Below are 11,304 nucleotides of genomic sequence, written 5' to 3' on the forward strand. Positions count from 1 at the left end.
CAAACAGGTTGCCCAATTTGGTCGCCTCTTACGACCAGCAATGGGGTGCTGTGGACACATTCTGCCCCGGGTCCACACGGGAGAAGAGCGCTTATCGTGACCCAGCACCCACCACGAGGAGGTGGCTCTTCACGGGTGCCGAACCTAGTATAGTCATACGGTAATTGAGAATGTAGCCCATTCACAGAGCATGTGCATGAAACCGTGAATAATATGTGGGTGCCAGTTTAACTCGGCTAGTCACGAAAGAGCATTTAACACAGAGGTGAACGACATTCACTATCGGGGTATCTGGGTGGAAATCCCAGGGAGTGTTTGAGTTGTTGAGTATTTTGTGGTGGTGGGTCACATTGTAAAGGTTTAGTAGGGTTAGGGGGTGGTGGGGTATTCGGTTAAAGGGTTACCGTTGTTGAGAAGACTGGTATAAGATTAACATGATAGTGGAATACTGGCGTAGTCTAGTAAGTGAGTGAGCTAACATTCAACCATAAAGTGACTGTGAAAGTTGAAAATTGATAAATAAACAGAAATAAAGATAGATATTATACTTACCTTTCTACAAATGACGTAAATAAACTAGATTATCACAGAAGTAAATTCAAAGCAAGTAGTTATATCCAAAAATATGAAATGCATGAAAAGGATTTTTTAAAAATAAAGTTCTAAAAAGTGAAATGAATAAAAGTATTTATAAACAAAATACAAATCTTACTACTGAAATGAGACTCACTACTGAAATGAATGAAAAGATTTGTAGACAATAAAAATTCTAAAATATTCTTTGTCGGCGGTGAGTAGTGTGTACTTTTAGCGGGCTAGTAGTCGAGATACTGGTATAAAGGGTAGCTTGGTTTTATATTAGCTTAGACAGCTGTATAGTGCAGTAGCTCAGCATATAGAACCCCGGGCGGTGGCTTACTTTGTAGAAGAGTAAGAGATTAGGAGGTCAGTTGGTAGTATGCTTGAGTTATTGTGTTGTGCTGCTTTTAGAAGCTTCAAAGAAACATATGTTAACAAATATTTTAACACAAACTGGTCTTTGACACAAGCTGATAGGCCGATGCAGAAGACGAGAGTGGTCAGATCAATCAATAAGTTAAACCTTTGAGGCAAGTGCAAGAAATGAAAACAATCTTCTTTTTTCGCTCGTTATGTCCAAGAGCACGTGCGTGTCGTTTTCATTGGGTCATTACAAGATTTTCTTTCAAAGGTCAAGATAGAATGTGTGGCCATTTGGGCGACACTGGAAAGGTCGAATATATATACATCAGCTTGGTCACACTTTGTCAGTGAAAATATTGAGTCTGTTAAGAAAAACACTCGTTTCATCAGTTGTGATTTCTTTAAGCCTATGCATTAGTGAATGAGGTCATGCCTCACGTCAAATCGAAATATTCTAGGCATGTCGTCACAAGAACAAGATGACATTAAGAATGCGAATCCTCAAATTTAAAAACTTAAGTCGAGGATTTTATTCAAGTTGTTTTAACAAACGACCATCGTTTAAAGCCCTATTATTGGTTTGTAATACAAGAGGGTAAGTGTAGTTGTTGGAACAGTTACACAAAAGCACGTGCTGTACGTGATGAGCGTTACCAACCCTCCTTGTTCTTCGTGTTTCATTTAATTTGCATACCCCTCGTAATACACGCCAAATAGTAGATTTGAAACTTCGATCGTTTGTTAAACACCTTTTACCCTTAGTTGAAGAACATTCTTAGATTTAGATTTTCATATTTTCAAATGAGGATTCGCAATCTTAATTTCATTTTATATGATTTACATTTTTTTCAAATTAAAATTCATCGCTACGTTTTCGCCGTAAACAGACCATACATGGAGGCGCTTATCTAGACATAGAACAATGTTGCTATGAATTATTCCTCACAACCAACAGCTGTCCAGAGATGATTTTTCGGATTGTTTACTGTGAGTGGAGGCGTAAAAAATGTTTATCTTGTATTCATTAGGATATCGGGTATTCTTAAAAGCAGTTTGAGTCATATTATACAGACCCGCCCGGACTCCTGGAGAACAGAAACCTGTCATGTAATATAACGGTTAACAATACGTTTGGGATAGATCGTGAGTGTTGGGACAATGGTGATTGCGCTTGTTTTTCGTGGGAAAGAAAAAAAGAACAAAGAATGGCTGTTCAGACTGAGTTTGCATCCGGTTTGAATAAAACTTCCTTGATCCAAATATATATTTAGTTTCGCACGATGGCCAATCAAAAGAAAGACCCCATGTCTTATCTTCCTTGTTTGATCCAATAAATACCGATGGTTCTACGGGAACTCCTTGTGCAGAACGACTACATCTTTCAGGTAATGTTTCCTCTTTCAGTCAGGACCCGTGAAGGTCCGGGGTAGAATAGCCTCGGTTGCTCAAGGCCTATTCTACCTCGGACCTTCACGGGTCTCTAGCACTTTAGTTAGTATTACGCGTTGTACAAGAATGTTTCAACTTGCCGTGCATTCAGTTGGGGTTCGTGTATGCCAGTTGGGGTTCGTGTATGCTATATTTAGAAGTGTTCTAGATTTAGACAGAAAGACTTAAGCTTATTTATGAATTATGTGCCTCAGTGTAGTATTTTCTAGCATGTCTCGGTTTGGTAAATAAGGCGAGAAAGGTTTGGGAGTAGCTGGTGAGTTAGTGACAAAGCTGGTGGGATGGATAGAGGAACGGCTGTCCTTGTAAATAGTAGAGGGGTTGGTAGTGGAGTGGTGGATTAGCTAACCTGACAGTAGAGAAGTGGTGAGAAAGATTGGAGTGGGAACGCTGGCTGAGAAGTGGGGTGGAAATGGGGTGTATAGTAGCTGGTAGCCGATAGGGTGGCGGAATTACTGGGGTGTAGAAAGGGGAGTTGGCAGAGCAGCTGAGTAGCGGTTGGGGAGAAGGAGTAGTTTTCAGAGCAGTGGAGTATTTGTGGGGTGGTGGAGTGGCTGGTGGAGTAGCTGGTGGGGAGGTGGAGCAGCTGCAGGGTAGTGGAGTAGCTGAGAGAAAGGTGAGGTAGGGGTATGGTGTAGCTGGGTAAGTTTTAAGGTGAGTAGCTGGTCGAGTAGCTGGAGGGTGGTGGAGTAGGTGCATGGATGATGGAGTAGCTTGCGGGGTGGTGGAGTAGGTGGTGGGGTGGTAGGATAGCTGGTAGAGTGGTGGAGTAGCTGTTAGTATGGTGGAATAGCTAGTAGAGTAGTGGAGTAGCTTGCAGACTAGTGGAGTAGGTAGTATGGTTGTGCAGTAGCTGGTAGAGTACTGGATAGTTTGTAAGGTGATGGACTAGGTGGTAGAGTAGTGAAGTTGTTTGTAGGGTGGTGGAGTAGCTGGTGCGGTGGTGGAGTAGCTGATACAGTCGTGGAGTAGTGTTGGGATGGTGGAGTACCTTGCAGGGGATGAAGTAGCCTGTCAGGGTTATGAAATAGCTGGGGGAAAGGTGGAGTAGCAGACGGGGAGGTAGAGTAGCTGTAGGGGTTCTGGAATAGCTGGTTGAGTACTGGAATAGAATGTAGGGTGGTGCAGTAGCTGGTAGAGTAGTGGAGTAACTGGTAGGGTAGAAAGGTAACTGGTGAGGTGGTGGAGTAGCTGGTGGGGTGGTGGAGTAGCTGGTGTGTGGTGGCGTACACTGTAGTTGCTCTTGAACCGCTTGCTATATATCAAGATTTCCATGATAGCATGATAAGGAAATAGCTGAATTCGAGATATTCTCGACGTATCTTAACGTATCATATATACAGCGTATTTATATTTCAGTTTGTGCGTTTAATGAGTTATGAATGTGTTTCATGTGTTGACTATATACCTACATAAACATACTCACATACTGCATCGCATCTCTTCAGGGATTTGGAAGAACGAATAGCTGATAAGATAACCACACATAATGCTTGACCATGATATATTATATCTGTTCTGCTTGGTACTTTTCTGTTTTACATATGTCTCTGTGAGTTTGTGTGTTATGAGTGTCTGTGAAAGAGAGACAGGGGGATGGGATGGGAGTGTGACTAATAACTGAGGCAGACACACAAAGACACACACACTCAGCACAGTAAAACACGTACGAAACCACATTCTCACACATTTCTATCTGCACACATTTACGCAGGCATACGTGGTCCCTGTCATATACCGACACGGATAGAATGACACACATACATGGTCCCTGACATATACAGACACGGATAAAAAGACACACACACATGCTCCCTGACATATAAAGACACGGATAGAATGACACACACACACACGCACGCACGCACTGTAGTGTTACATCAACAAACGTCAATGACAGTTACTATGCACGTGTGTTTTCAGGAATGGAACAAATGAACGTGGAAGAAAAGAAAATGAATGCCGCAAACAGACCATTGTTTATAGTAAGTCCTCTCTACTGAATTGATTCTTGCTCTCCGAATGAGTGAGTTTAGTTTTACGCCGCACCCAGCAATATTCAAGCTATATGGCAGCGGTCTGTACATATTTAATCGAGGCTAACAACTTCTTATATTTCTTGAGTGCGACAATGAGGAAGCCGAGTTGACAAAGAGAAAGGCATGGAAGCCAGAAATGTTCAGATCACACAGGTAGTAAACATTGTCAAAATTATTGCCGTGTAAGTTCCCTACTTTTGGTCAGTGTCCAACCAAGCGTGTCCGTTGTTCCAGGGATTCCTGTTGGTTGTTCTACTCCTCCTCGTCAGTGTAGCACTGACGTCCCTACTGGTACATCGTTCCCAAACGTGAGTACCCTCCGTACAGTTGTACATCGATTACACTGATATATCTTTCGTAGTAAAAGACATGTCTGAAATACGCTAACTAAATTAAAAATTTAAGAAGATATTTTATTTGAAAAAAAATAGAAGACTGGAAGGCTTTTAGGCTCTCTACCGTCTGGTAAAAATATAGATGTAGCTCACCTTACTAAGGACCTTCGGTCAGACACTACAGTGGCTACTTGTATCGCCCCATGCATAATTTACATGATCAGATTCTCTTCAGTTATTGGCGGTTGTTGACACACTAACCGAAATCAAAAGAATATATGTTCTACGATTAAAAACAAAGCAGAAACAAATGTCCCTTTAAGAAGCTAGTTTAGACGCTTAGTGGTTTTGCTTTGGATGACAAGACGTTTACGTTAATTCATCCATCTCAGAGGGTATGGACCTTAACAGTGCCAGTTATCAAATGGAATACACCAATTTTGAAAACAATCAAAATTTATGGTATTTCTTCCTAAAAGTACAAAACTGTATCAGCACTTACAGTGCTAATAGGATAATTCAAAGAAGATGATATAAAATACTTATCCCTGTGATATATGAGTTTCTTTTATTTTGTTCTTGTTTAATGCCATACTTAACAAAAGCCCAGCTAAATCACTGGTAGGGAACTTTGTTGCAGTGAGAGTGGAGTCTTTGTGCTGTTTGCAACAGACGCTTGGCGATATGTCACAGAGTCTTTGTGATTTTAGTATCATCACGGGAAGGGTATGGTAATACTTGGCCTGTATGCCTAGAAAATAAATATTACAAGAGAGTTAAATCAAAGTTTACTAACATTAGGTCCAAATTCGATTCGCTGACCAGATTAGACGAATCATACCCCATCACGTATGTTTTGGGATTGGGTATTATCTGTGACATTGAATGAATTTTCCGTTACATGAATTTCGCAATCACGAAGTTCTGTGATATTTGACCGATTCATCGAAATTGATACGTACGGTTCTTTTCGCAGATAAAACAACACATGCGTTGTGATGAAAAAGGATAAACCCTCACTGGAACACTTTGTATTACATTTGCACTTTTTATGGGACCATTTGTCACAATAAAACAATGTTTATCAACGACTCAAACGTATCGCAATAATCACAAACACTCCACTCTCACTGTAACCAAGTTCCCTGTCCCTTCCAGTGTCTGTGGTCTGCAATAAAAGTCGAATCCGGCGTTGAGTTTTCAGATATATTGGGTTTTTTGTGTATTTCCGGTCAAATAAGTTAAAATCCCTGTGATGATAATTTACTAAATTATTTCCTCCTAGATCACAAGTGCGAACCAAGGAACCAACACTAAGAGAACGATTCCCTGGCTACTTCCGGTATCCAGCGGAACAGGAAGCTTTCGAGAAGCTTGGTCGTCCTTCAACACCGATGACGTCATTTCCTAATGTGACTAGGAGCACTGTGTCCCAGCAGTGTTCTGCTCTTCTCCCGTCCCCTACAGCGGCGAATACCCAGAGTGAGGAATCACTACACCACGCCTGTTGCATAACGTGAGCAAATGAGACTTAACACTCTGTATCTCAGTGAATACGTCACTGCATTAGTATATTCATCAATATAATGTGTAGCGCTCAATCGAATTCTCGATGTACAACATTCAACTAAACATGACTTGATTTCGTAATAATGAATGAGTGAGAAAATCGAACGTCACATCGGCACTGCAAATTTGTGATTTCGTAATAAAGTAAGACTTCGAACAGAAACTGTGCGTCGTTGGGTGATCGTTTTACGTCGCTTCGGCACTGTTCAGTCATATAAAGACATCCCCTGGTCGCATACGCAGCGCCTTAACCATGAAACGCCGTGGGACCTAAAGGACCAAGATTCATAAATAAATGTGCGTCCTGATCAGGATGTCCAGGTCCAATATTTAAACTACAATATGACTAAATCCCAGCAAACAGAAATGTGACAGCTAACAATCTTTGCAATGCATTCGGATAACTTGTTCGCAGTTAAAGATTACATCTGAGCAACTGAAACTGCTTCCCCGAAAATGATAGAACTATTTGGACAGTACAACATATAAACTGGCTATAGATTGCCAACAACTGAAGGCAGATCACCATACTATTGACCATGGTGACTTACAGCACCTTTGCTACCTGCATGCACCTTAGCAGGATTCATATCAACTCTTCAGCTGCTGGCGTCTGATCAGTAACCAGATACATTGATGTACACATTCCAGAAAAACTTGGAACTTTCATGCTTATATTTTCCAATGCATGGTGGTAATCATGATATTTGGTTTGTGCAACAATATTTTTTTTTCCATTGAAAGATTTTTCCTTATCGTGTTTTAATAGCCTCATACGTACTGTTACGGTTAATATTTTGCCGTGACATGAGGTATAAGAAATCCCCTCAGAACCAGCAAAAGATAACAGAAATTTGTAAAAAAATTCAATATTATCTATTGAGCAGAAAAATATCAAGACACAAAGTTTCACGATAGAGGTTTCTAGTACAATGCAACTAAGTCAAATCTAAAGTAATGTGTCACCAATATTATATCAACTCACCAAGGTCTTGACTTTCAGTGAGAAATAGTTCTACTAAATCTTTCAAGCGAGCTGTCTTGAATGTAGGTCAAGCTTGACGTAGCTAAGATACATACTGTTCACTAACTTGAACTCTAAGCCGCACCTCCACAGGGTGGAAATCGTGCATTCGTTACGGCTATTGCGCGGAAAAAATCTGTGTTGCTATTTTGAGCAGGGAAACCCCAAAATCGATCGCCTGAGATGTTTGATGGCTTGCAAATATTTATTTTTTAATACTTTGACAAGACTAATAGGACGCGCATGTATGTATAAGTACAAAGAAGCCATTCATGTAAGTTTTTCCACCATTGCGGCCTGTGGAGGTGCGCCATAGCGTTCATGTTATTGAACACTATGCATCATAGCTAAGCTTGACGAGGAGGCAGACAGATGTTGGTAGGTCGAATAATGACACAACTAAACTAAAATTGCGAGTGTAACTCCGTGTGTGTAGTCAACACAACAACTAGCCTTATATACACACAGTCAATGATTCCCGAGCTTTCCAGTGAAGTATCGAAGCTTCGCGATCGGTCTCGTTAACCAACAGTAAAAACACACCAAGGGGGACAACTCTAAAGCGCTAATTTAAAGGTGTGGCGCTAAAACAACCGATGATACGAAATGTGACCCAATAATATCTACCTGTATCACTTAATCTGTAATAATACAAATTACAGAAAACAGTCTCGTAACAGTACCTAATTTTTCATGCTGATGTCAAACATATTTTTATTTAATTTTACAATTCGTTGCTGCTAATGTAATCACTATTTTCTCTCCACATGTTCACACGAATATGTCTCATCGTGCAGAACGACAACCTTTCCTTCACCAGATTATTTGGAGGATGTACTGGGTGTGAACAGAACCATAGCCGTCTTTAGAGATCAAATAGGCTTTGAAGCAAAGCAGTTCATCCGTAAAGAATCATGCACGTGTGTACCACATAATAAGACAACGACTACATTAATCCTCTGGCGTAAGATTTGTGAGCATACACTGACCTTGACTCTATGAGACATTAAGGTTAAAGCAATGTGAAGATAACATCCTCTGGTTGTCATTCACAACACATTCATTACACTAAACTCACTCACTTACAATTCATTAGCTTAAAGGTCGGCACGTTGACATAAGTAATGCCAATAACATCCGTTGCCCCGTATCTGATGCCTTCAACAACACTGAATAATGATTCATTCTGTTACAGACAACCAAATGGATGTGACTTCTGCAATTGTTCAACGACAACAACCTACGTTACTCTAGTGTGGCAGAGCGGGTTGGAATACGGAGTGTCCTGGTTCGCTGTTGACGGGTGCTGCAAGTGTTTCAACGTATGACGTGGAAACGGGCACAACGACTAGATCATGCTATCAGAATTAACCTATACATTTTCTGTCACCATGTATCCTCCCTGAGAGTATTCTGTAGAGACACATAGGGAACATTTCATTTATGAAACCGGAATTGTTTTCAGTGACTCAACGTTTAGTATGGTTTGATAATTGAGCGTATTTGAGGTTGGATCTTGCGAAACCGTGGAAAGTTCAATATTGTAATGGTTTGGCTGTCAAGGTGAATTTCGATCAAGAACTGCAAATAGCTGATTATACTTTACATTTTGTGCCCTTTATGTAGCGCCGTACTCGTCAAGCTATATGCGACAGTTTGTAAAGAACCATCCAGTGATCAACATCATCAGGGTCAGAAAAAGCCGTATTTACGGATGTCAACTTCTTTATTGTGAATAACAAGACGTTTCGGAGCGTGTGCTTGCTCCTGGCGATATATGATATTGACACAACATTGATTTGAACTAACCATGCTTCAAAATGGAATAACGTTATATATTGTCCACACTTCTCCACTTACATTTGATCCAATATCAATTTCCCGTATTTTCACTACTGACGTGATATGCCCACACATTCTGTCTCTTTCTGGTCATGTAGTATCATGTACCTCCTGTGGTAGTCAGATTTTCAGATCATAGACAGAAAGGGCGTAATGAATTGCTTGTGAAATGTTGAAGAATGGTTGTACTATATTCCTTTATTCTTCAAACCTGTATATTCCAAGAAGTTAGTTTTCCATTTATAAAAGTTTGGAAATTGAGAAATGAGCCATCATTTGTCAAATATCATTAACGCCTTTTACAGTTGCTACGTTTGAGTGTAGAATTCGTTTTGCTAATCAAAATATTACTGTGCGCCCAAATGTATTCAGCTGAAACATAATTAGCTGTTCTTTTGCTTTGTTCTTTTGCTTTTGCTTTCATAAAGCTTCTTTTGGTCTTCAGTAAAAATACTAGGTAATTTTAATGCATGCCGCTATTCTTATGGACGCTCTCTTATATGATGAAATTGACCTATATTCTATATATATCTTATCCTTTGACGAGTCCTTTTCAGGTGTGCGTGATGCATGTTATCTCATGTTCTGGCTTCGTGACAAATCTCTTTTTTGGAAAGCAGAGTTTTCGGCTATATCTTTCCAAAAGAACTCATAGAATTTAGTTCTGAATTCTGATGGGCCCGGGCTCTTTTCAGTCCTATGTTCTTTAGTGTGTTAGGAATCTCAAAGTATTGGAGTTTCAGTTTGGGACTGTTAGATTCCTCACTTGTTAACCTCGGAATGTCGGTAATGGTGAATAATAATTCACAGTCCATTTATTATTGCAGTACTATTGTGTAAAGAGAGTTATAATGTGATTTAACGTGTTCAGTCATTCCGGTTGCATCCCACTATGGTACTATATCTACTTTTGTTTTTGTTTTATCTAAGAACTGTTTTTCTATTGAGATGAAATATTCAGTTGGTTTTTCGTATTGTTCAAAGTTTCTTTACTGTTTGTTTTGTGTGTTTTTCTGTTTGTTTGTTTTTTGTTTGTTTTGTTTTGTTTTGTTTTTTGTCTTTGTTTTTGTGTCTACCCATGCTTGTTGTAGGAGGCGACTAACGGGATCGGGTGGTGAGGCTCTCTACCCTAGTTCACAGAGCCCTCTGTAATATTCCAACTATATGACAGCGGTCTGTAAATAAACGAGTCTGGATCAGACAATCCAGTGAGCAGCAGCATGAGAATCGATATGCCCAACTGGGAACCGATGACATGTGTCAACCAAGTCAGCGAACCTGACCGCCCGATCCCGCTAGTCGCCTCTTGCCCCATGTTGATTCAATACGGGGAGCCAGACAGAGTCTCTTCCACAACCGCCACGTATACCTACCATAGAAGGTGCAAAAGAGAGCTGCAACGCTCTAGTCCGTTATCTTGACATATTGCCCAGTGTCCAATCTCAAGGCTTTGTAAAGTTGTCAAAACTGACATACTTTATCCGCAAAACCGAGTTTTCATACAATTCCAAAATACAGAAATCCACCAGTGTCTTTTTCTGTCTATGAATTGTTCCACTTTTTGCATGAAACTCACTCGTGAGTGATCAAAATGGCAGCTGAAGTGATGTACGCCGATGTGCTTTTTATTACATGTACATGTACATGTAACAAATGTTTATAATACAGTCTTTATTTACACATAATATATGCTTTTATGTACTTTGTGTATGATGATGATGATGATTACTGTGGCACGAATAAAGGAATGAAACTAGAGAATTTTGGGGGTTTTCTATGAACACCTGTACTCTGGGGATTCTTTCACAAATTTGGTAGAAAATGTGCACTGAAATGTGTTTCTACCTTAGCGATATATGAAAAGGGTTAATAATTTCATTGGTCCGTTTTCAACATAGCGTCGCCATTATTCGTCGATGTGTAAGTTTTAAATCTATAAAAAATAATTATGTTATGAAATGTCCTACGCGGATATAACAAGACATATATTCATAAATGTCTGGTATCGTTTTCCATATGGCAATAATGGAAAAAACGTGTTTCAAAGGAGCTGGTCTGGAAACAGACACACGGACAAATGACCCCAAACTAATTCCACTATGGA

General features: G+C 40.0%; 1 protein-coding gene across 1 annotated transcript; it reads left to right on the top strand.

The window, feature by feature from the left end:
- The first annotated feature begins 2,309 nt into the window (after positions 1-2,309).
- LOC137255848 (uncharacterized) lies at positions 2,310-10,958 on the top strand. The gene is made up of 6 exons (XM_067793421.1): positions 2,310-2,327; positions 4,315-4,376; positions 4,665-4,738; positions 6,051-6,281; positions 8,156-8,278; positions 8,554-10,958. Exons 2-6 carry the CDS (start codon positions 4,317-4,319, stop codon positions 8,684-8,686), a joined length of 621 nt encoding a protein of 206 aa, XP_067649522.1. The 5' UTR covers positions 2,310-2,327; positions 4,315-4,316; the 3' UTR covers positions 8,687-10,958.
- The last annotated feature ends 346 nt before the right edge of the window (positions 10,959-11,304 follow it).

Source organism: Haliotis asinina, chromosome 11 (genome assembly GCF_037392515.1).
Source record: "Haliotis asinina isolate JCU_RB_2024 chromosome 11, JCU_Hal_asi_v2, whole genome shotgun sequence".
NCBI lineage: Eukaryota > Metazoa > Mollusca > Gastropoda > Lepetellida > Haliotidae > Haliotis > Haliotis asinina.

Coding starts and splice junctions, on each gene's coding strand:
- LOC137255848 (XM_067793421.1), top strand. CDS start 4,317: ATGGAACAAATGAACGTGGAAGAAAAGAAAATGAATGCCGCAAACAGA. Junction 4,377..4,664: donor CAAACAGACCATTGTTTATA/GTAAGTCCTCTC, acceptor CCGTTGTTCCAG/GGATTCCTGTTGGTTGTTCT. Junction 8,279..8,553: donor ATCCGTAAAGAATCATGCAC/GTGTGTACCACA, acceptor ATTCTGTTACAG/ACAACCAAATGGATGTGACT.